The following is a 26,593-nucleotide window of genomic DNA, read 5'->3' as shown; positions in this document are numbered from 1 at the left end:
ATGGGTAAAATCAGACAAGTCCATAATTTTGTGGAATTTACAGTCCAGTAGAAGTTAGATAATGAAGCAATCATGCAAACTAATGTTTCTGATAATTTCTGTGAGAGAGAATGCATGGTGTTATGAGAGCATAAAATTAGGGGACTTGTACTACTAGTCTGGGAAGTCAGGAAGTTGGATGGCTGAAGAAGTTAGCTCAATGAGATGGTGAGAAGGTGGAGAGAGGGTAGGTAGAAGCCAGATAGATTAAATTATATTAGGGATTCTCTTTAAGAGCAATAGGAAATCAACTGTTTTGAGCTAGAAGGGTTATTTTAGTATTAGTATCATTTTTAATCCTCATCCAAGGACGAGAGAGAGAGAGAGAGAGAGAGAGAGAGAGAGAGAGAGAGAGAGAGAGAGAGAGAGAGAAATCGACATGAGAGAAACATTGATCAGTTGCCTTCCATACATGCCCCCACTGGGGACTGAACCTGCAACCCATGTGTGTGCTTAGGAATTGAACCAGCAACCTTTTGGTGCACAGGACGACAATCAACTGAGCCACTCTGCTGGACAGGAAGGGTTATATTTTTATCAACAATTTAGATGACAGCACAAAAAGGTATGTTTGCCAGATTGAGGGGGAAAGCAAGCTGCGAGGCACAGCTAGTATGGTTGATGGCTGAGTCAACCTTTAACAAGACTGCAGTTATCTGGAAGGATGAGAGGGGGCTGAATTTCAGCAGTGATGAATATGAATGATCCTTTTGTTAGTGCAAACTCTCATATGGCATGATTGGTACTTGTGGTTAATCAAGAAATGTTGGGTAAAATGGAAAAATATTTTAAAAGGTTATATATAAATACATACTTCGAACATACTACCTTTCACTTAAAATGGATAAATACATATTCACTTGCCAGTCTTTGGATGTAGGCACAACACTTGTTCTTCAAGGCTAGGTTTTTAAATGATGGTTTATTTTGCATAAACCACATTAAAATTAAGTTTTGGATTCTTTAAAGTGGACTGAGAACCAGACACATTTGAAGTAATCTGAGTGCAAAATTCTTTTAGATTTTCATAATCCCCCCTCAAGCCTTTTATAGTTGTTTCACCCACACCTAACTTTTCAGCGGTTCTTTTGAAGTATCTTGCTTTTATCTAGGTCATCCAGAGTATTCAACCTCATTTTTCTCTTTTCTTTCACATTTACATTTCAGTGGTTATGTAATATTTAGTTAAATTATAATAAGAATAACGTATGCAGCAGGCATAAACAGGCAGGGCACTGAGTATCAGTGACTGATCTGAAGCAGATGACTGAACCACATGGGAACAGAAGTGCACTGTGAGCTAGTTATAGGCATTCAGTGTGTGGCGGTGTCTTACAGCGGGAGAAGGGAGCATCAGTCCTGGAGATTGGAATTTAGGTTGGGTGCTGTGTATGTGAGACACACAAAAGCCCCAAACCTGTTGAAGACTTTCTCCTGAGTTTGTAAGTGGCTGCTCCATGGAAGATAAACACTTCATTATAAAGTTTTTTACCTTCATTTCAATATTCTGAATAGATGAACTTTTTCACTTTTATACTTTAGGTTAATTTGTTAGGGTTGTGTTTTTCTCTTTTGGTTCACTTCTGACTTACTAAAATCTCAATCTGTAATTATTTTATTTGTAATGAGGTGAGACAAACATTTTGTGAACTTTTTCTGTATTCCAGAATGTGTTCATGGTGCTGATTTTATTACAGTCCAGAGTAACTGATGTCCAGTATTTGTGAGGGATTATTTTTTTATTGACTTATAGTGAACATGGTCTCTGGCATAACACTTCCTACGTTTGAATCGGTTCTGCCACTTCTTATCCAAGCCTTTGGGCCAGTTCCTTGAGTATACTGAAAGCACAGCATTGGCTGTTCTGAGGATTACATGAATCTATACATGGAATATGTTTGTACCCAGCCTAGTACAGACAAGTCCTTAGTAAGTGACAGTTTTCCTGCTTCTCAGGAGTATTACATTCACTGACCCATTCTAGGTCATGTGTCTGCACTAAATACTTCCCGAAGCACTGAACTGCATAACATCCAGCGTACAAGAGCCCTTCCTTTAAAGCTCTCTTATTCTAATGGGTGGATTGGAGCAGAATTATGTGCTCAGTACTGGAGGGGTGTGGGCAGAGCGGGGATCACAACTCGGGCTCCAGAGCGGTCTCATTAAAAGGTTTAACTTCAAAAGCAGGATTGGGCTTAGCCATCCCAGGAGATGTTTGCATTTTTAAAAGGGAAGAGCATTTATTATACCTTACAGGGATGAATTGGGGACCTACCCCTTCCCTCTCAGGGTATTTTTGCCCGCCTTCCTCCTTCCTCCTCCCACCTCTTCCTGCCCTCTCCCCCCTTCTCTAAACAAATGCAGATACCTGCTCTGCACTAGAGGCACAGTGCCCATAGGGCCCCATTTCTTCACCTGGAGGAGTGGCACCACACAAAGAGATGTGCCCAGCTGAGCCCTTAGGGAAAATGTGGTGAGGTTGACCTAGTAAACTGTAAATTACTGCCCGGAGATGTAGAGGGGCCTCTTCAGTATTGCTTGCAATTTAAGATATTTTAATGTTTGTTTTTAAACCCGAAGATCTCTTTTGTTTATATAATGTCAGTCTGTATTGCTTTAGACTTTTAAAACGAGTGTAGAGGAGTACTTGAGGCACTTGATGTATGTGTGTGTGTGTGTGTGTGTGTGTGTGTATGTATGAGATTCTCATTAAGAACTGTTTTTATTCATTTACATCAGTAGCAAAACCTAGAGGATTTAGCTGAGGTATAAAGTGTCCTAGTTGTCCCAGAATTGGATTGTGGTTAATTGGCCATAATAACAGCTAGTTTCCTAGAGCTAAAAATATTGAGGAGAGAATAACAGTAACAGTGAAAGCATAACTTTGTCAGCAGCGGTTAGATATGTAAATACTGAGTGTTAGACTTCGAAACATGTTTGGCATAAAATTTAAGAAATCTATCTGAGAACTATTTGAAACAGTACTAGAGATACTTTTTTATTCAAAGCGTGCTTTTTGTGCATTGTAACTTTCAACTTCCAATAACTTACCATTCTGCCTATGTAGCGTTTTAATTGTTGTTGTTTTTCTTCAGCATATGGAAAAGTATTTCTAGTTCGTAAAATAAGTGGTCACGATGCTGGAAAGCTGTATGCCATGAAGGTTTTGAAAAAGGCAACAATAGTTCAAAAGGCCAAAACCACAGAGCACACGCGGACGGAGCGACAGGTCCTGGAGCACATCAGGCAGTCGCCGTTTTTGGTGACGTTGCACTATGCCTTCCAGACAGAAACCAAACTTCATCTCATTTTAGGTAAGTCATCAGACTTTTTACAGAAACACTTTATTGGGGGGCGGGGGGAAATCTTGTGTTGTAATGAGTCACAGGGTAGCATATTTCGAACTTAGAAGAAACAAGTATTTTAACTTTCATTTTTCTCTTTGTGGTGGCATTTCCGTGAACATCATGAGTTGCTCTGGTTTGGGACCTCCCGGCCTGCAGGAATGTTACTTCCGTTTCACACTCCTTTACTAATCTTAGGAAACACTTGAGCCATCTGCCTCCCTGGGCAGTGAGCTGTGAAGTGGGCCACAGTGTCTGCTTCAGGAGTTCTCAGGGATGTACTGGTTTGGACTGATATTCATGGAAATCAGTAATTGGGAAAAATAAAAAAGAAAGAAAAGGAGATACCCAGTCACCCCTTGGATCACTCCCATTTCCACCCACAGGCACTTTCTGAATCCTTGCCTTTCCCAAACAGGCCTGGAGCGTTGTACATGAACTTGGAATGTCCTCTGCACGTACTGCTAGACTGCTGTGCAGGAGCTGCACCCCTTTCTGTTCCTGCTAGAAGTAAAGGGTGGTTCTTCTAGTGCCACACACTGCCATCCTTGACTATTTCATCCGTTACAGTTTCAGTCCGTTCTTGTGATAACTTGCATTTGTGTATTTTGATCCTCCATTTTCTAACTAATCTGACGATGAGTTGAGACAGAATTCACACCATGCTCTGTAAGCATTAGCTGTTCTTGATGCCTACGGTGTGCCAGCACTACGCCAGGTATTATCCATAGCATTACTAACCCTCACAACAACACTGCCCAAAACCCCTCATTCATGCTGTGGAAGGTTCTGGAAGCTGCATTTTTTGATGTTACATATGTTGTGTAAGCTTGAGAATGAAGACTGAAACTCAGGTCTGGTTCATAGGAAAGTTTGCCAAACAGTGCCGTCTGTAGTACAAACAGGTTTTTAAATATATATTTGGCAATTTTATTGAATGCTTTCATTTTGGAAATTATAGTTTTATTAATGATGCCTTAACCCTACCAGATTGCTGTACCGATTTTTCAGTAATTTCCACACAAAGGTGGAATATTGGCACTAGATGAAAGATAGACCTATTTTCTACAATGTCTCCAAGTTCCATCTTATTCTAACCACTTGTTTGCGTGTAACTAACATTTTTCTATATCATGTTGGTTTTTTCTCTTTAATGCTCAGGAGCCCAGGTATAGGGGTCAGTTAGGTTCAGGGCCTCAGGTCTGGTAGGATTAAGTTGCATTTATTCACTTCTTGATTCATGAAATTACACTTCAGGTTCATTTTGCAATGCTTTCCATTGACTTACAATCTTGAGTCTTTTTTAAAAAAAAATATGTTTTTATTGATTTCAAAGAGGGAGAGGGAGAAAGATAGAAACATTAATGATGAGAGAGAATCATTGATCAGTTGCCTCCTGAACGCCCCCCGACTTGGATCGAGCCCACAACCCTAGCATGTGCCCTTGACTGGAATTGAACCTGGGACCCTTCAGTCCGCAGGCTGATGCTGTATTCACTAAGCTAAATCAGCTAGGGCAATCCTGAGGCTTTTATACATATACTAGAAGCCCGGTGCATGGATTCATGCATGGGTAAAACTGGCCCGATCTCTGCAGGTCAGGCCAAGGGATCCCACCTGGTTTCAGCCTGATCCCCGCAGGCCAGGCCAACGGATCCCTCCGGTGCATGAATCTGTGCACTGGGCCTCTAGTATGCATATAAGATCTTTGGTTAATCTCTTCCTGCCCTCCCCCCTTCCCTCTGAGATTCATCAGTCTATTCCATGTTTCCATGCCTGTGCATTGAGCATCTGCCCCCTGGTGGTCATTATGCATCATAGCTACTGGTCGAACGGTTGGATGGTTGCTTAGGCTTTTATATAGATAGACTAGAGGCCCAGTGTACAAATTTGTGCATGGGTGGGGCCAGCCAGGGGGAGGGGCCGTGGGCGGTTGGCAGCCGACCGGGGGCAGGCTAGCAGGGTGGGGGACAATCAGGCTAGTTGGCTGCTGCAGTGCGCATCATAGAGACTGGTCTTTTTGGCCATTCTGCTGTTGCAGTCACTGGGCTTCTATAGGCTGCTGTCTCTCCTGTCCTGTCCAAGTCCCCACTCACTGCCTTTGCCTGTTGTTCCAGCAAGTAAATACCACGTGGCCCTTCATTTTGCATCCTGAGTGTATCTGCTCAGCTATGTTTTTCACTGATTTTTAAATGTTTTCCTTCTGAATGTTTAGCCCGTAGGGGACAGACCATTTTAATACAATGGTTTCAAACATTTTTAGCAGCAGAAACCTTCTTTCAATTGAGATCACAAACATTCAAATGGAAAACAAGTAGGACTGAGTGCTCTGCTTGGATCTGAGCTCAAGGGCACTAAGCCCTGCCAGTTTATTTCTGTTCCTCACCCTCCCAGAATTTCCCAGGAAGCCTCGGGAGTCCATGAGGGCTGGTTCAGAAATTATTACCCTGTTCAGTCTTCTCCCTTTATAATAAACCAGCTCATAAAAGTTAAACCCCAACTCCTGGACTCGACCACCACACCATGGTTTCTCTCTCTGTCTTCTCTGTTCTCTTACCATAACCACTCAGTTTTTTGTTTATTGAAAATAGTGAGTGTAGTTTTTATAAATAATGTTTTTAATTTAAAAGTAGATGAATGAAATATTTTGTATTGGATTAAAAAACAGTAGTCCTTAATAATGTTGCTTTGTAGTTGTTGGTTCTCCAGTGGTTTTGTTCTTTGCCAGTGGCCCAAAAATAAATACAAAACAAAACAAAACAAGAAAACCCGTTTCTTGTGCCAGCTCAAGAGTAAAATGGGACTAGACATGTTCCATTGTAAGTGAGGCGGCGCATCCAGAAAGCGTGCCCCTCCCACTATCCACATAGATTGTTTAATGTAATTTCTTTCCTTTATTATATTTACTGGGGTGACACTGGTTAATCAAGTTTCATATAATTTCTCTTTGTGTATGTTTATAGTTGTTATTTTACTTTAAAGGCAAAAATGGCCGGAAATCTAGAGTAGGACTTTATTATACACTGTTTTTGTGGTTTTCTGTTGGCTGTGCTTAGGAGACTCACTAGGTCACTTTTCCAAGTACATTAGGTAGTCTGCTAGGGCTGCCATAACAAAATATCACAGGTGGGTGGCTAAACAGCAGAAATTTATTTCCTCACAGTCTGGCGGCTGGAAGTCCAAGAGCGAGGTGCAGCAGGGCTGGTTTCTTTTGAGGACCACAAGGAAAGGGTCTAATCCAGGGTTTTCTCTGTGACTCGCGGATGGCTACCCTCTTGCTGCCTTTTCACATGGTGGGTCTTCGGTGCACTCAGACCCCTGGTGTTGCTTTTGCGTTCAGAGTTCCTCTTATGAGGACACCAGTCAGGAGGGATCAGGGCCTTCCCTAAGGGCCTCATTTTAATAAATGAATTACCTCTTTGAAGGCCTTGTCTCTAAATACAGTCACACTCTGAGGTCCTGGGGGTTAGGGCTCCAATGTATGAATTTTGGGGACAGAGAGACACAATTCACCCTGTAACTGTCTCTAAAGGTTTATTGATTAACTGACCTTATTCAGGTTTGTATACTATTAGAGATTAATAGCAAGAATTTAGATACTGAGCTCTTCAGGGACCCAGCTGACCTTTTTGTCTGATGAATAAACAAACTCTATAGACCTTTGTAACAAATACGATATTTAAAAAAATTATTTTATGTCTACAAAGGCATCTATATGCATATAAAAGATATTAAAAAAAACAAATAAGAAAAAACTATGTTCATTACCCAGAATTTACCTTGTTATATTTCCCTCTGTTATTAATTAGTATATGTCTATCTAGCTCTTTTTGTGTGTGTGTGTCTGCATGTATGAATATTTTACCAAAATTTGTAACCAGATCTTTTTTTCAGTTAATGATGTCTACTTTTTCTGGTTAGTACATTTTTATTTCATAATACCCAATGGTGCAACTTATTTATTGCTGGGTAACAAACCACTCTTAAATTTAGTTGTCCAAACAATGAGTTATTTTCTCATGATTCTGTGGGTCTGCTGGCCAGATCTCTGCTGGTATAGCCTGGACTCACCCATGTGGTAGTCAGCTGGAGAGTCGGCTGGGATTGAAGGGCCAAGAATGTTCTACTCTCGTGTCTTGACAGTTGGTGCTGGCTGTTGGCTGGGGCGTCTCTCTTCTCCACGTGCAGCAGACCAGCTTCTCCTTAGCATGGCAGTCTCCGGGCAGCTCATGAAGACTGCCAACAGGCCAAGGCGGAGGCTGCGAGTCCTCCTGGGGACTCATCCAGCCTCTCTTCTAACACAAGGCCAGCCGAGATTTAATGGGTGAAGAAATAGACTTCATTTCTTTTTCCTTCTTCAAAAAAGATTTTTAAAAACTGAGGAATCATTGACAAACATCATTATATTAGTTTCAAGTGTAAAACATAATGATTCGATATTTGAATATAGTGAAAAATAAGTCTAGTTAATGTCTGTTACCATACAGTTACAGAATTTCTTGTTGCTGTTGTGATGAGAACTTTGAGGATTTAGTCTTAACTTTCATACTTGCACTACAGTATTATTAACTCTAGTCACTGTATACGTTACATCCCCATGATTTAACTGTTTTGTAGCTGGAAGTTTGTACCTTTTGGCTCTTTCACCCATTTTGCCTCCTTCCCTCACTTCTGACAACCACCAGTCTATTCTCTGTATCTATGAGCTTGTTGGTCTTTTAAAGATTTCACACATAAGTGAGATCATCTGGTATTTGCCTTTTCTCTGTCTGACTTATTTCACTTGGCCTAGTGCCCTCAGGGTCCACCTATGTTGTCGCAAGTGGCAAGATTTCATTCTTTTTAGGACTGATCAATATTCCCTTGTATGTATGTACCACATTTTCTTTATCCATTCATTTGTCAGTGGACACTTAGGTTGTTTTTGAGCCGGTCCACAGCATGCTGTTTGATGTGGTTGGGTTTTATTTGTCTCTAAGTTTTGCTGAAAGTGTAGATCTTGGAGGTTTACAATCATTCTTGCTGTTCTCTGAGATATTTTGGAAGCAGATGTGGAGATTCAGTTTTCGGTTGCTATCCTGCACCTACGTGGATTCACGGCTCACTAGATGTTTGACCAGGCTTGTTTCTTCAGGATAAAATTGGCCTGATTGGCACAGGCTTCTCAAATTGATAAGATTGTGATAATGTTAGTATTACCTTGACAGATGCTTACCTTTGACATTTGCCAGATGTGGAATATAGCGTTTCTATCAGAACTAGGGGTGTGTGTTTCCTGCATTGTGCTTCATTCAGTTGTAATTGCCTTCCATTCTTTTACATTGTTTCTGCGCTCCTCTAAGTCAGGGCTCGGCACCAGGGGACTAGATTTAGCTGTACTTCGTTGACCTCTCCAGTAAACCCATCTGTTATAAGTCACATTTAAAAAAAGAAAATTCTACATCATTAATATCTTTTTAGGCTCTATTTTAATTTATGTAATGGCATGATATGACTGATGGATTTCTCCTTTATATATTTTTAGCCTTTCCAACTCTTATAACATGGACACCATTACCTCCTTTACAACTGTTTCTGTACCTCTGCATGGTTACATAAAAAATATAAAAATATTTTCACCTATTCTATTTTTCTTAAAAAGTGTATTCATTTCAACTAACAGTGGGAAGAAATTCTATGTGAAAAAAAGTCCGTAAAAAAACATTTTTGTGTGTGTGTGTTCTCTGATCTCTGATAGTGATAATTTTGTCAAAACACCAGCTGATCTATGACTGTTGAAACTGTCAGATTAATCAGTAGAATTTATAAGACACTGAAGAAGCAAATCACCAAAATGGAATTTTTGGACTGGAACACGCGGTGTTCCCCTGGGCAGACTGGTTCCCGGGCTCTTTGTCTGCTGGAGTCGAAGAATGAATCCACGGACAGAAGATGGTATAGCAAAGGTGGAGATTTATTGAAGAACAAGTACAGATTCCCACATGGGAAAGGAGAAAGAATTTCACAGCACAGACTCCCATGTGGGGAGGGGCAAAGAGTACCACCCATCCCCTGTTTTCACAGTTTATAAAGGCTATAGATCTTTGTGCCTTGATATCCCCTCTGATTGGTCACTATCCTGTTAGACTGGTTACTATAGTAACTCCTGAGCTTAAAGGTCCAACCTCACATGGGACATGTGAGGTGTTCCTCTCCTCCTTATTGTTTTCCTATTCCCTGTGAGCTTTCTTCTTTTGGATGAGGGGCTTCCTTCCCTTTATTTTGTAAATATAGACCTGCTATTCCCAGTTCCCTCATTCTATGGAAATGTACCTGTTGCAGCTTTTCAGTTCCCTATTCTATGGAGATACACCTTCTGCTGCTCTGCAGCCCTGTGCTGCTTCCATGGTCCCCTTAATTTCTAAAATTTCCTAAACCTATCTTTTTTACCCCTAAAAATTCCTGTTTCAGTCCCCCCTCCGATTAGGAAACCCCACCTGCCATTGGGGACAGTGGACACTGGTCTGTCTGCTTCCCACTGGAAAGGGGTCATAGTTTGGGGGCAGCAGTCAGGGTCCTATCAGAAGTGGGCTAACTAAGGGTCTGCGGTTCTATGTGGAGGACCATTTGTAGCTTTAAGACTTCTAACTGGAAGGATATGAACGTAACAAGCAATGGTTAAAGATGAGTAATAATAAAACAGTAAAGGTCTGAAGAGGGGAGCTAGTTAATAGAGATGGTATTATAAATTTTGAGGCCTTTTCCTTTAGCTAAACTGCTTGCAGCAAGAAGTGCTTAATTATGGTAGACATTTTGCCCTGTTTGATTGAGGACCTTCTTGAAAATAAGGATTATAGGCTTGAGAAGTGGTCCTGGTCTGGTTGGTGGTAGTGGTAGTAATTCTGTAACAGCTGTAATGAAGGCTGCGACTCCTGAGGCTGTAAGAGTCTCTGATTGTGGTCGGGCTGCTTATAACATACTTAGCAGTTAGGGATTTGGAGAGCCAGTATGGCTGAAAATTTGGCTGCATTAGGGATACCAAAAGGAGCTATACGTAGGAGCATCTTACGGTGTGTCTGGGTCCCAGCAAGGACAGAGAAGGTACTAACCTAGGGTTCAGGTGACACTTAGGAAAAGACAGAATGGGAATTGTTAAAAAGATGAAAACACTGATTATCTAGAAATACTAGAGTATGTTACTTATTTGGCACTTATTGATTCTTCAGGATTCCTTCGAAAGAGAAGTTTTAGGTCCTTTAGAGGCTCACACGAGTAGAAATTGGTGATCTAGTTGATGGCAATGCAGCTTCGTCCTCCTCTTATGCTGGTATTCAAGACTCACTCGAGACAGACAGATTTAGGAGTCGATTCTCCTGACCTGTGGGGAGAATTAAAGACAGTGTCTGTAAAAGGGCTTTTTGAGTTGTTCAAAGGCCTGCCCAAATAAATGAGGGCTGTTCCCGAAAACTCTGGGCAGCATTGTCCATGTTAGCTGACTGCTTTGATTATTAGGGTCTTTTAAAGGCAAACAGGGACTGTGAATTAGGAGGCAGGGTATACAGGAAAAGTATCCTTGAGATCTAGTACTGTAAACTATTCTGTGTCCTCTGGAATCTGGGCAAGTAAAGTATGAGGTTTAGGAACCTGTCTTTTTCACCCCTAAAAATTCCTGTTTCATCACAAAGGTATTTATAAAGGTGATGCTAAGTAGCATCCTCAATAATCAATGCCACCTGGCCTCATAGACAGCTCTGCCACCATGAATCATCCTTTCAGTGAGTTATAAGGTATTTAAAATATTAAAGTTTCACTTTTGAATATCAATTTCAACTCAAAAATTGCACGGGTGAGGATACTTGCTGCAATGGCAAGGGAATGATTCATGAAACATTGCAGTCTGTTGTATATAGCTGAAAACCTTCCTTACTTTGAAGTAAATATGACTGATTCACAACACTGGTAAATTTATGTCTTAGTCAGAAATTTATAATGATTTTGATAAGCGGGAAGGCATTTGCAGGAGGGGCTATTAGAATGTTGAGCTAAAACGGAAAGGAAAAAAGTGAGATGACTTTGGCATGACATTAAAAAGAAATTACTTTCAGGTGTGTATGGTACCTCATGTACTTTAGATACAAGACAAGAAAAAGGAGCAATCAAGAGAGATTTAGGCGGTCTGGAGGAGGAGGAGGTGCAAATGAGAACCAAGAAGTGTGGAAATGAATGTATGTGAGGCATGTCTGAAGGAAGAGAAAAGTATGTAGGAAATAAAAATAAAAGAAGACCGAGTAACTTGTGCACGTGGGTGGAGGTGGGGTCGAATTAGGGGGAAATTCGGGCTAATAACAGCTCTTTGGAAGGTGCCACCATAGGAAGAAATATGAGAGAGAAATTCTAACTGCGAAGATTTGCAATACAAATGTTAGATGACCAGAGGTCAGTCAGTATTACTGGAAGTTAGTAGGTGTTTGAAGAGTGAAAACAGAAGAGAGACTCTTTCCTTGAAAGCAGGAGGTGTAGCTTTTAGGCCTTCTTTCTGTCAGTTAACTCTGCTACGTCCTCTCCTGCCAGCTGATTTCCATGAGCTTGCATTAACGAGACCTAGTCTTCGAAAGTCAACCAGCTCTTTCCATGGTTATCCTTTTGCATCCTTAATGAAAAACTGCTCTTTGGATAATTTCTAGAGGTTTATCGAACTCAGTATCTCCACTATGTTTCAACTTCTTCACCTGTTAATAGAAACACAAAATTATGAACAATGGAGAGGTTTCTGATTCACCATTAAGTCAAGTCAGGTATGTAGAGGTCTTGAGCAGCTGAAACTAATCAACTAACAACGTATTTTTTTTTTTTTTAAGGGAATAATAAAGAATCTGGTATTGTAATCCTAACAGTTAGAACCTATGAATACGTTAGGTTACATGACAAATGAGAATTAAGGTTGCAGGTGGAATTAAAATTGCTAGTCACTTGACCACCTTACAAGAAGGAGATTGTCCTGGATTATCTGGGTGAACCCAACATAATCACAGTGGTCCTTCAAAATGGAAGAGAGAAAGGCGGAGAGGAGGGTCAGATGGGGATGCTACTACAGAAGAGGTCAGAATGATGCAATGTGTGAAGTGACTCAACCGCCATTGCTGACTTTGAAGATGGAGAAAGGGGCCATGAGCCAAGGAATGCAGGCAGCCTCTTAAAGACGGAAAAGGCAAGAAAATAGACTTTCTCTTAGACTAGAGCTTCTGGAATAAATGCAGGTCTGCTGCACCCTGATTTTATCCTGGTGACATGCCTGTCACACTTCTAATCTACTGCATAAAATGATAAGTTTGTGTTGCTTTAAGCCACCAGTTTGTAGTCATTTGTCACAGCAGCAATAGGAAGTGAACAGAGGGTAAGTAAGGAGAGTAATCAGATGAGACATGCAGACTACTCTTTAAAGACGTTTTGCCATGAAAGGAAGAGGAAAGAAAGGATTTAGGAAAGATGGTAGTGTTTTAAAATCAGAGAGATAGTGTGTTTTTGAAATTTCACATTATTTGTGTGATTTCTGTGTTATTTTTATGTTTCTGAGAGACACAGCATCAGAGTGCTGCATCTGGCACTCCAGCTACTGTCACATAAAATTCTTTAAAAGCAAGTTAATTGCACTTGAATAAAAACCAGATATCTCTTGAGTGTTGCACTGAAATATCAGTTATATAAGAAAATTTCTTTAGCTTAATACTGACTAAAACTAATTAGACCCTAATAGTGCTTTATAGAAAACCTTAAATTTATGCTTATATTGAGAGAATAGCTTAAGTCAGGGTATCATAAATTTGAATTTTATTTTAAAAACATTACAATTGAACTTAGCAATATTTTTCAGTTCTATAAATTGTAATTGATGTCTAAATTTGCAGCAGTTATCAATAATAATAGCTAATAGTCACCATATAATTAGTGCTTAGTGTTTGTCTGGCCCAGGATTAACCCTCAATTAAATTGTCATTTAATCCTCTTGACAATCTTACGTGGCAGTTGGAATTATTTCTGTTCATTTTATAGATATAGGATATGAGCCATTCTCTGTTTAAAGAAGATTATGTAGCAAAATACAAAAGAGTTGAGATATAATCATTTTATTCATATAACAAAAACATTTATTTTAATTTAATCAAGAAACCAGTAGTCTATACAAGCATCATAGTAAGGTATTCCATTTTATGGACTGTAAATAAATCTCAATCCTATCTAATAAAAGAGAAACATGGTAATTAGCATACTACCACTACCCTTCCCATTGGCTAATCAGGGCAATATGCAAATTAACTGCCAGCCAAGATGGCGGCCGGCAGCCAGGCAGCTTGAAACTAACATGAGGCTTGCTTGCTTCAGTGACGGAGGACTCCAACGTTCCCCACCTGCCGCTGCAGGCCTCTAAGCTGCAACTCTAAGCAACTATGTAACAAATATAGAAGCTAAACAAAACCCCAGAAACCTGCTTTAGTCCGCCAGGCTTCAGCCAGCAGGATCGCAACATTGTAAGCAAAGGCCAGAAACCTACTTTCAGCAGCGGAGGCCTAAGAGCTGGAGCCAAGCCTCAAAGCTAAAGCTGGCCCAGAATAAAAAAAAAAAGAAAGAAAAAAAGGACCGGTTGGGAGCTTCAGTCACCCGCCAGCCTGAAAACAGCCCTCAGCCCCTCACCCAGACTGGCCAGGCACCCCAGTGGGGACCCTCACCCTGAAGGGTGTGTGACCAGCTGCAAACAGCCATCATCCCCTCACCCAGGCTGGCCAGGCACCCCAGTGGGAACCCCCACCCTGATCCAGGACACCCTTCAGGGCAAACCAGCCGGCACCCACCCATGCACCAGGCCTCTACCCTATATAGTAAAAGGGTAATATGCCTCCCAGCACTGGGATCAGCGGAGCCGCGAGGCCTCCCGGCACTGGGATCAGCGTGACGGGGCAGTGCCCAAACCCCCTGATCGCCCTGCGACTCTGTGTGTGACAGGGGGCAGGGCCACAACCTCCCTATCCACCCTGTTCTGTTCGTGACAGGGGAAGGCACCCCAACCCCCTGATCAGCCCTACTCTGTGCCTGATAGGGTGGAGCTCCCCAGCCCCCTGATCGCCCTGCGGCTCTGTGTGTGACAGGGTGCAGTGCCCCAACCCCCTGATTGGCCCTGCTGTGTGTGTGACAGGGTGCGGCGCCCCAACCCCCCACCCCCCCACGGGCCCTGCTCTGTGTGTGACGGGGTAGAGCCATAACCTCTCCATCGGCCATGCCCTGAGTGTGAGAGTGGCGGCGCCCCAACCCCCTGATGGGCCCTGCTCTGTGCGTGACAGGGGGCAGCGCCCCAACCCCCTGATTGGCCCTGCTCTGTGCATGACAGGGTACAGAGCCCCAACCCCCCTGATGGGCCATGCTCTGTGAGTGACAGGGGGCAGTGCCCCAACCCCCTGATTGGCCCTGCTCTGTGCATGACAGGGGGTGGCGCCACAACCTCCCCATCGACCCTGCCTTGAGTGTGACAGGGGACAGTGCCCCAACCCCCCAATCGGCCCTACCCTGAGCGTGACTGAGGGTGGCATCACAACCTCCCGATCGCCCTGCTCTGTGCATGACAGGGGGCGGCGCCCCAACTCCCCAATCGGCCCTGCTCTGAGCCCGACCAGGGGCTGCACCTAGGGATTGGGCCTGCCCTCTGCCACCCGGAAGCAGGCCTAAGCCAGCAGGGCGTTATCTCCCGAGGGGTCCCAGACTGCGAGAAGGCACAGGCCAGGCTGAGGGACCCCCCTCCCCCCCCCGAGTGCACAAATTTTTGTGCACCGGGCCTCTAGTATAATTATAAATTGATAAATTTTTTTGAAGAGTCATATTGATGAAATGTGCCTCACAGCTTCTGAGAACATGTCAGATTTATTTATTTGTTTATTTATCATTGTTGTCATGAATGTGGACTACTGATGAATGGTCCCCTTCTGTTCCTCAGTTATGAACAGAATAAGTCTTTACTTCCACTGAAAATATATCAAGTCCAACTGCTTGATATATTTTCTTTCTCTGTTCTTTCTTTTGCACCTTTAGAATTTCTGTGTCCTGGAAATGCCTGTCAGATTAGTAAAAATGAAAGTTAATGATAATGAGTTGGTGAAAACATTTTTTTTTTTTTAAATATATTTTATTGATTTTTTACAGAGAGGAAGGGAGAGAGATAGAGAGTTAGAAACATCGATGAGAGAGAAACATCGATCAGCTGCCTCCTGCACATCTCCTACTGGGGATGTGCCCGCAACCCAGGTACATGCCCTTGACCGGAATCGAACCTGGGACCTTTCAGTCCGCAGGCCGACGCTCTATCCACTGAGCCAAACCGGTTCCGGCATGAAAATATTTTTTAAAAGGCATTTATTCACTGTTGATGGGGTATATAGATGGCTATAGCTATTTAGAGGAAAACGTTTATTAAAAATTGCAGCAGTTTTGAAGTGTACTTATGTTGTAACTCAACAATCCAGATTTAGGATTCTGTCCTGCTAATCTCTACTTGCCCAAGTGAACAAAATGTATGTGTAAGGGGGATTCTTGTGGCATTGTTTTCTTGTCGTTTTTATTATTGTCCTAATTATTATAAGAATGAGAATGTCAATATGAAGTAGAGTTGGTTGAGGGCCAGAAAATTCCAGACTCCAGAGCTACAGAGGAGTTTGAGATGAAGGTAGCAAATACTTTGCATTGTAATATTTAGTTTTATAGTACTTGTTTGTTATCAGGCACCCCTCTTGGCATTTTCTACATATTTCATTCAGTCTTTGCAAGCAACTATTCAAGGCATGTATTACCGTCTTTGTTTTATAAATGAGGTACCCTGGGCTCAGGGAGTCAAGAGAGGTACCCAAGGTCTCATAGCTGGCATTTGGAAGAACATGACTTCATTTCTCTACATAGCTCAGCCCATGTATATTGACTTCCTTGGTGTGTCAGGAACGCGTCATTATTTTCAGTAGCAGAGAATGAGATGGGTGCGATGTTCAGCTTTTGACCTCTCTTGATCCTTTCCAGTTCATAATTATATTATAATTAATTACTTTTCTTAACACACAGCCATGATTGGGTCACCCCACTGCTTAGAGCCTCCCATTTTACTTGAGGAGGATATAATCTAAGCTCCAGCCTCAGCCTTTTCCACCCAGTCTCCCACTGTTACGCTCTGATGCCTGTGCTCCAACCAATCTGAGTAACCCCCTCACTCTTCCGTGAACATGCCGTTTTCTTTTCCTGTTCTGTGCTTAAATTCTAGCTTGAGTTCAACTCTGGGTTTCAGTGTCTCCTAACAGACAAGGCACTCACTCTCTCTGACCCTTTGCTTTCCCATCCGCCTGGAGTCGTTGGGCTTAAATGGGACGATGCATATGTTGAGTAGTTATTCTGTCAGAAAGTATTTACTGGGGGAAAAGAAAGGATTGCGGTGTGGTATGTGCAGCCGGGCAAGACAAGTGCAAGAAGAGAGAGCAAGAAGGGCATTCTTTTCTGAGGGGAAGAGAAAGTGAAGGGGAGGGGCTGCTAAAACCATCCAGCTCTGTTGTAACCTTGGAGTTCTTCCTTAGGGCTTTGAAACCGACATAGGGTGTGAGAGCCCCTCCCACAAGCCCTCCCTATTCCTGTCTTGGTTAAGGTCTCTGTCATAAATGTTGACACATGTGAAGTGTTGAGTACCACCCGTGGCAGATAGTGATCCATAGTGGTGGCTGCATTAAAATGAAGCCTAAAATGCCAAAACCGGTTTGGCTCAGTGGATAGAGCGTCGGCCTGCGGACTGAAAGGTCCCAGGTTCGATTCCAGTCAAGGGCATGTACCTGGGTTGCGGGCATATCCCCAGTAGGAGATGTCCAGGAGGCAGCTGATCGATGTTTCTCTCTCATTGATGTTTCTAACTCTCTATCTCTCTCCTTTCCTCTCTGTAAAAAATCAATAAAATATTTTTTTTTAAAAATTGCTTTTTAAAAAAAATAAAATAAAATGAAGCCTAAAAAAAGTACAAGAAGAAACTGGAACATCTTGTGGGATCAAGTCAGAAAGTGCAATAAATGAGGTGAAGGGGAAGCCCTTCCTTATGGGAGAATGCCAACCAACATAGAGAAGGGTGGTGGGGTTAGGAAGTCGTCATTGGATTCTAAAATGGATGGGTGCTAGTTTGATGAGGAACAGGGTATTTTTACACAGTCTTAATTCATCTCCCTACAATTTACCAGTTAATTACACAGGGAAACATAGTAACTTCATAGTGGAGAAACCCGGCAAACACCACCTTAATGACTCCACATTAATGACATGATCAGGATTAACACCAGTATTCGAAAAATGAACACCACATGCTTCCTGATATATTCTAAGACAGATGGTCGGCTTTCACAGGCAGGTAGATTAAGGTGATAACCATTTCATTGATGGTCCTTCCAAGAATACATAACCTGCATTTAATAATAAAAAAGCATTAGGTAAAACCCAAATTGAAGGTTGGCCCTCAGAATGACGGGCCTAGCCTCTTCACGATGTCAAGATCAAGGAAGAAAGACCGAGGGTTCCAGACTAAAGATCTATGATAGCCATGGGTCCTGCACTGGAAAAAAGTAGCTACAAAGAGCAGTCATTGGGGCAAATGACAAAATTTGACTAGGGAGTATAAATTAGATTTTTTTTATCATAGTTAGTTTTTGACATGGATGATTGTACTCTGTTTATATGAAAGGATGTTCTTTTTCTTAGGAGATGCACACTGAAGGATTTAGGGATAGGAACATGATGTCTCTAGTTTACTTTCAACAGCAAAAGAAAAATATGCACATATGTAAAAACAGAGAGACTACTAAAGCAAGTGAAGCAAAATATAAACAATCGGTAGATTTGCATAATAGGAATATGGAGGTTTCTTGTACTGTTTTTGCAAATATTTTTGTAAGCATGAAATTATACCAAGATATATTTTCTTAAGGCATTGTGACCCAGATATAAAGGAGTTTTCACCAGCCCTTCTAGACTAATGCCAGGTTTCATGCCACTGTCCCTGTAATGCTAGCCTGTGAAACAAGATTAAAGTATAATTTTTCCAAAACAGCATTAGAATTGTAGCTTTCTCCTGCTCTGACTTTGCTCCAATCATTGTGGCATATCCAGAAAGACATATCGATTACATATATTGTCCTTTGTATGTATGTATGCATTATTTCTCATGACTGAACATTTGATGAGGTTTGGACTGCAGATACTTTGAGGTTCTAATCTCTGGCAAGAATTTAGAATGTAGCTCTTCTAGATTTCCAAATTCAGATGCTTCTGCTTTAACAGGCAGGTAGATTAAGGTGATAACCTCTTAGAAAAGAGTGTAGATACTCCTGTAGGCAAGGCCAGGTACTTTAATGAGAGAACAACCCTGGGTTCACTCCTATAAGAAATAAATTCGCTCTGAAATTCGGTGCCATAAATATGTCAGTGTTCATTTTAGCTTGGCACATTCTCCCAAAAAGATTGACATATTGTTTACCTATCTGCTACATACTATACATTTTTGGAAGGGTGCATAGGAAATCTTGGAAAATAAGGAATTGGCTTAAAAATAGTGACTGTTAAAAGGAAAGCTGGGATTTTTCTTTGTGCCTTGTTTTGTTCTGTTCATTTTTTATTGTAGTCATTGAAGTGGCAGTTGTTTCAATACTCATTGGTGATGGCTGAGGGTTCTGATATGCTGTATTTGAGAAATTATTTAAATATATTTAGAATTTGTGTAATGGTTTTAATGGCAATACTCTATGCAAATTCATTTGATTGTAGTTCAGGCTAGTCATTATCTTATGAAACTGTATTGTATATGAATTTAGTAATATATTCTTATAAAACTGTATACTAAGAATTATACCAAAAGTCACATATTAAAGTCAGTGCCTTGTGGTTAATCCATATTGGTTAAAAGGAAACACTTCCATTAGTTTATGAACACAAGTCAAAGAAAGAAAAATATATTTCATTTTTAGATTATATAAATGGTGGAGAACTTTTTACTCATCTTTCTCAAAGAGAGCGTTTCACAGAGCACGAGGTGCAGATCTATATTGGAGAGATTGTGCTCGCCCTCGAACATCTCCACAAGGTAAGATGCTCAACCTTTGGGGTTTCTCGCTTTGAAAAATCTACTAACCGAAGTCATGCTGGAGCTTAGACAGCTAATGTTTTTACGTGTCATTGTCTTTGTGGTGATTGTGAAAGCACACTTGTAGACCGTTAACCTCGTTTCTCAGTTTTATAGTTCTCTCTCTCTCTTTTAATATTTTTGTATTGATTTCAGAGAGGAAGGGAAAGGGAGAGAGAGATAGAAACATCAATGGTGAGAGAGAATCATTGATCAACTGCCTCTTGCATGTCCCCCATAGTGGTTGAGCCCACATCCCAACTCAGGCATGTGCCCTGATCAGGAATCGAACCCATAACCTCCTGATTTATAGGTCGGTGCTCAACCACTGAACCCCACTGGCCGGGCTATAGTTCTCTTTTTTAAAATCTGCTTTCTTTAGTAGTTCCTGTGATGCAGATTTAAAATGCAGAGCCTGAGCAATATTCTGTCTTTTTTTTTTAATGAAAAATCCTAATGCTTATTACAAAGTATCATCAAAATAAAATTGTTCATTCTTAAGTATTATTTTGTATTAGTTTCAGGGTATAGCATAGTGATTAGCTAATAATATACTTTACAAAGTATTCCCCCGATATTTCCAGTACCTACCTGGTATCATGCATAGTTATCACAATAACTTTTCCATTCTTAAAATAACCTTTACAATAAAGCCAAAGTCATAATACACATTTCCTTAGTAGAGACTCACTTCCCTTTATATCTTCACGGTGTATTTCCTGCTGAGGTTGGAGAAGATGAGTTATTTGAAAGAAGCATCTACCTGTGCTACCAGCTTTCTCACTGTCCACCCTGGCTTGTTTTTTTCATTGTTTTGTTTCTGAGACCCTCTCTCATGCCCTCCCTCCCGCCCTCATGTAGCATGAACTTAGTTACTAAAAACATTCCATGAAATTCATGTCTGTGATGCAGTTTGAACTCTATAAAATTAGTTTAAGCTTTTAAAAACATTGTTTCAGATACTATTAATCTCGATCCAAGAAACTTTGACTAAAAAAAACTTTTTTTTTACTTAATGAGGAAGAATTATTGTGGGAGCGGTTATTATGTGCCTCAGAAATAGAAAGCACTAGAGCAATTTTCACCAAAGGCCTGTGAGGCTGCAAGGAGACTGGCATGGCTTGAGTCACTGAATTAGGATGATGTAGGCACACCATAAAGCCACTCGTCTTCTTGGTTTTGTATTCATATCCCACACTAGATTACAGGTGGCCATAGGAAAGAATGAAGAGAATCGAAGGGAGAAGACAGGACCAAAGAGGGAATTTTTAAAGAGGCAGGGAGATTAGAATGGCAAGATGGAGGCAATGGATGGCAGAGGCTCTGAGAAAAAATGAGGAGTTTTAAGAAAAAAAGTGAGGGAATCAAGAAAAAGGTAGATCCAGCCCATCCGGCCCAGAACAGAGATGAGGCTGGACAGGTGGAGGGAGATGGGGTTCAGAATAGGAATCTTAAGGGGAGTGAATGAAAAATATGTAAGAATAGGGGGGAAGAGAGAAGGCTCCAGGGGCAGGGCCGCAGTGCCCTGGAGAGAGTAACGTAAAGGGAGCGAGAAGGGAGGGAGCTGAGCTGAGATGATGGGAGCTGACATCTCTGTTCCTTTTGATAGACTTGTTGGTATGGTGACACGCTTTATGCCTGCGATTATTTTTGTGGGATATACAGTAGTTAGGACATTTTTCTCTCTCTCTCTCTCTCTCTCTCAAATGATAAGAATTTAATTAAAAGAGGGAGAGTTATTCCGTAGCACCGAAGCAAACTTTTATAGTAAATTTTCAGCAAGGTATTCTAGCTATTACAAAGTTTTTAAAAAGGCTTCCGAATTATTCCTGAAAATAAAGTTTCAGTTAGTGCCTAAACACTTAAAAATGGGGTATATTATATACCCACAAAATAGAGCAGTTTCACGAAGGACATCTTTTTATACATGAACCAAATCAGGCCCAGGAATAGGCAGAAAATACCTTTTTATTTTATGTTTAGGAGTATTAGATGTAGCTTTTTATGGCATGAAAATGATGGTGGAGAAGGCCATAAATTCCTGAGTGAAAACTAACAAACTAACAAAATACAGAGCTCTGAGGGGAAAGCTTAGTAAATTGAGTTTTTAATTTGTGTGAAAGCTTTAATTTTGTTTATGAAAGGAAAATCCATGAACATTCATTATCATTAAAACAGGGTAATCAGAAACACAGAAATAAGAGAACATGATGAATGCTAAATATAAATGTACTTGATATGGAGTGGAAATAATCTAGCAGGTCAGATCGCAGCTAAGTTTCTCTTAATCTTCCTACCCTAAAAAGGTAAATACAAAGAAGTATAACACAAAGCCAGTTTTATTAGTCTTGATATAGCTTCCAGCACTGATTTTCCCAGGAGGAGACAAAAATGGGAGTTTATTTGGAAGAACTGTGGGAATAAAAACAAAGGAGTGACCATTGTGGGATCCGGTTAGTCTGGAAACATGCTGACGCCGTTAGGGAGGTGAAGGACACGAACTGGCCAAGAAGGCACCTACACATCACTGGGGTGAGGATGGGAGCACCCACATATCACCTGGGTTGAGGATGGAAGCACCCACACATCACCTGGGGTGAGGATGGGAGCACCTACACATCACTGGGGTGAGGATGGGAGCACCTACACATCACTGGGGTGAGGATGGGAGCACCTACACATCACCGAGGTGAGGATGGGAGCACCTACACATCACCTGGGGTGAGGATGGGAGCACCTACACATCACTGGGGTGAGGATGGGAGCACCTACACATCACTGGGGTGAGGATGGGAGCACCTACACATCACTGGCGTGAGGATGGGAGCACCTACACATCACTGGGGTGAGGATGGGAGCACCTACACATCACTGGGGTGAGGATGGGAGCACCTACACATCACTGGGGTGAGGATGGGAGCACCTACACATCACTGGGGTGAGGATGGGAGCACCTACACATCACTGGGGTGAGGATGGGAGCACCTACACATCACTGGGGTGAGGATGGGAGCACCTACACATCACTGGGGTGAGGATGGGAGCACCTACACATCACCGGGGTGAGGATGGGAGCACCTACACATCACCGAGGTGAGGATGGGAGCACCTACACATCACTGGGGTGAGGATGGGAGCACCTACACATCACTGGGGTGAGGATGGGAGCACCTACACATCACCGAGGTGAGGATGGGAGCACCTACACATCACTGGGGTTAGGATGGGAGCACCTACACATCACTGGGGTGAGGATGGGAGCACCCAAACATCACCTGGGGTGAGGATGGGAGCACCCAAACATCACCTGGGGTGAGGATGGGAGCACCCAAACATCACCTGGGGTGAGGATGGGAGCACCTACGCATCACTGGGGTGAGGATGGGAGCACCTACACATCACTGGGGTGAGGATGGGAGCACCTACACATCACTGGGGTGAGGATAGGAGCACCTACACATCACCGAGGTGAGGATGGGAGCACCTAAACATCACCTGGGGTGAGGATGGGAGCACCTACACATCACTGGGGTGAGGATGGGAGCACCTACACATCACTGGGGTGAGGATGGGAGCACCTACACATCACTGGGGTGAGGATGGGAGCACCTACACATCACTGGGGTGAGGATAGGAGCACCTACACATCACCGAGGTGAGGATGGGAGCACCTACACATCACTGGGGTGAGGATGGGAGCACCTACACATCACTGGGGTGAGGATGGGAGCAGCTACACATCACCTGGGGTGAGGATGGAAGCACCCAAACATCACCTGGGGTGAGGATGGGAGCACCTACGCATCACTGGGGTGAGGATGGGAGCACCTACACATCACCTGGGGTGAGGATGGGAGCACCTACACATCACTGGGGTGAGGATGGGAGCACCTACACATCACTGGGGTGAGGATGGAAGCACCCAAACATCACCTGGGGTGAGGATGGGAGCTGTGACAAGAATAGAGACAGGAAGCAGCAGCGGTCATGGGGAGACTCTACAGAAGGTCCAGCAGGGATGGGCCCTCACTACACAGAGAACAGAGACCTGTGGGAGAGGCCCGGGGAACCCTGCATATGAGCCCGAGATGGAGGGACTTACATTTGCCCTGTTCAGTGACTAAGACCCATTATAACATCCTGAGAATGCCTTGTTTGTTTATTTTTGTTTGTTTGTTTTTAAGGTAGATAAGAAAGACTTTTGGAAATTGTTATTTTTAAATGCACATTTATCTGTTTTCACAGTTGGGGATTATATACCGTGACATCAAGCTTGAGAATATTCTGCTTGATTCTAATGGCCATGTGGTGCTGACAGATTTTGGCCTGAGTAAGGAGTTTGTGGCTGATGAAGTGAGTATGATATTTTAATTTAAAGTTAGTAACGACAATATAAACAGTGATGAAAAATTAGCTATGGAGTAAGCATTTAACAGGATAGTACCATATGGATTATGGATCTTTGTGCTGATTTGCCTCAAGGAGCATTTGACATGGATGACTATAAAGATTTTTAGTTCAAAATTACCATGGAACCATCCTGTTAGAATTGCAGTAAATCTTTGATGAGTGTATCATAATTCTCCAGTTTAAAGCAAAACAAAACTATGCATTTAACTTTCCCCATCAAATATAACTAAAAAATTTAAATAACCCTTTGGGGCCTTTAGGAGAAGTCTGGCTTAGGTGGTAGCCAGTAGAGAATAGGAAACAAAGCACATGCAATTACATTGTAATTCCAGAGTAGGACGGGGCATGTTGTGATCGCCCTTTGAATTCATTTGACAAGAAAGAGAAGACTCTACCAGACTTAATTCTTTAATAAACTTACTGGGTTTGGTGGTGGTGTTTTTTTTTCTCATATGAACTAAAATGTAATAGCTCATCTGCAGATTTTAAATATGGAGGACTTTGCATTTTTAATACTGATTAGAGTTGATTCAATATTACAAGTACATTTAATGACATTTAAAATTGTACATCTATTAGCTGTAATTAAATATTTTTGTAGCAGTTGTAATAAAAATTGTATTTTTACACTACTAGTTATTTGGGATAACTAAGTAAATCTGAATGCCAATTCATTACTATCTGAGAAATTACTGGTACAGAATACAGAATCACAGTAAAATTTTTGCTATAAAGGGCTTTGTTTGAAACATCATAATTGGGTTCCAAATTAGGCGTTTCCGTTTCTGATTGCTTGTTTTTTGGAATATTACTAAAGCAGCCCTAGGTGAATTAGATAAGTTCCGAAACTATAAAATCTAAAGATCCCAATTTTTAAATCATATCTATATCCACTCAATTTACTTATTTAACAAATATTTGTTGACCACTTATTATGCTAGGTACTAGATAATATGATGATGAATAAAATAGAAATAGTGTCTGCCCTCATGAAGCTGGTTAAAATAATATATTATCTTTGACAAAAAATCATAGTTATAAAATAGATTAGATGAATTTTTGAGAAATATACTTCAAAGTTTGATTTTTAATGCTTTTTCTTCTTTGCAAAAATTTTAGTGGCAACTTCAGTAAAATGTGACTGATTAAGTATGTTAACACTAGAGGCCTGTTGCACGAAAATTTGTGCAAGAGTAGGCCTCCCTTCCCCCAGCTGCCGGCACCGGCTTCCCTCTGGCACCTGGGACCCGGGCTGGCTTCCCTCCAGCCCCGGCTTGGTCAGGAAGGACATCTGAAAGACGTCTGGTCTAATTAGCATATTACCCTTTTATTATTATAGATTTGCTTCCTCATGAAACCCCACTATAAGTAAAAGTCAAGGGGTAAAATAGGCATGCACTCAAAAGGGAGAGAAGAAAATATCAATCAGATTTTGGAAGATGGACAGCAGAAATATTAGTTGTAACCGATATTCATTTGTATTAAAGTATCATCTTTCTTGGAATGGGTTTTTCTTTTGTCTATTTCTATTCTCTCTCCTTGGTTTTCAGCTTAAACTGGCCTTTTTAATCACAATGAATTCCTAAGCCAGTGATGTGAGAAGCACCAAAGCAGGCTAATGCATCTCTGACCCCCAGAGAGGATCAAGAATTAGGGACACCAGATACCCCTCAAAGTAGAGGAGCAGGTGATAACAGGACAGAGGAGGTTTGGTTGGAAGTCTGTATGAGAAGCAGGCCGCCCCCAGATCTCATGTCTACCCCATTCATAGAGGCAAGTGTGCCTTTCTTACCTTCATGGAAGACGGGAAAGGTAAATAGACAGACTGTGGGTTCTGGGGCAGTAGGCACAGCTGAGGGTGAGGACACCATGTGGAAGCTAGTGATGAAGGGAAAGTTGACACACTGAACTATGGAACTCCAGGGCTTCTTTCTGCCCTTCACTCTGCAAACCGTGGCTTCCTAGACAGGAGGATTCCTCTCTGAGAAACGGAGAACAAAAGTCTGCAGGTGCTGTCAGCAGTTGGTTTGACCAGTGAACTGGCCCAGCCACATCTGCCTACAGACGCCTGTGACCAGACAAGCCCAGCCCAGGCCATAGAAGCATGTTTGTGATGACGTCACAATTTCTTTATATATATATATATTTTTAATCTTTATTGTTGAAAGTATTACATATGTCCCCTTTTTCCCCCCATTGACCTCTTCTAACCTACATCAATCCACCCCACTCCCCGCCCCTGGCCTTCACCACCCTATTGTCTGTGTCCCTGGGTTATGCTTATATTGCAGATAAGTTCTTTGGTTGATCTCTTCCCATCCAGTGATCCTTGCCCTCCTGCCTTCTGAGATTTTGCAGTCTGTTCCATGCTTCTTTATCTCTGGATCAGTTTTGTTCATCAGTTTATTTTGTTCATTAGATTCCATATGAGTGAAATCATATGATACTTGTCTTTCTCTGACTGGCTTATTTCGCTTAGCATAATACTCTCCAGGTCCCTCCATGCTGTCTCAAAGGGTAAGAGATCCTTTTTTACTGCTGCATAGTATTCTATGGTATAAATGTACCACAGCTTTTTTATCCACTCATCTACTGATGGGCACTTGGGTTGTTTCCAGATTTAGGTGTTGTAAATTGCACTGCTATGAAT

The 26,593-nt window shown here is 41.8% G+C and overlaps 1 protein-coding gene across 6 annotated transcripts in view; it reads left to right on the top strand.

Moving 5' to 3' along the window:
- The window catches only part of RPS6KA5 (ribosomal protein S6 kinase A5), a 127,733-nt gene that overhangs the window by 45,509 nt on the left and 55,631 nt on the right, over positions 1–26,593 (top strand). For 4 of the 6 annotated variants that reach the window (XM_036315494.1, XM_036315502.1, XM_036315511.1 and 1 more), the window contains 3 exons: positions 3,135–3,353; positions 19,379–19,494; positions 23,779–23,886. In XM_036315494.1, coding sequence (XP_036171387.1) covers positions 3,135–3,353; positions 19,379–19,494; positions 23,779–23,886 — 443 coding nt within the window. Of the gene's footprint in view, positions 1–3,134; positions 3,354–19,378; positions 19,495–21,961; positions 22,066–23,778; positions 23,887–26,593 lie in introns of those variants that run through there. The other 2 variants (XM_036315546.1, XM_036315537.1) reach the window with 2 other exon arrangements.

This window comes from Myotis myotis, unplaced genomic scaffold, assembly GCF_014108235.1.
Source record: "Myotis myotis isolate mMyoMyo1 unplaced genomic scaffold, mMyoMyo1.p scaffold_m19_p_1, whole genome shotgun sequence".
In the NCBI taxonomy this organism is placed as follows: domain Eukaryota; kingdom Metazoa; phylum Chordata; class Mammalia; order Chiroptera; family Vespertilionidae; genus Myotis; species Myotis myotis.
This window is presented reverse-complemented; position numbering and strand designations above follow the sequence as displayed.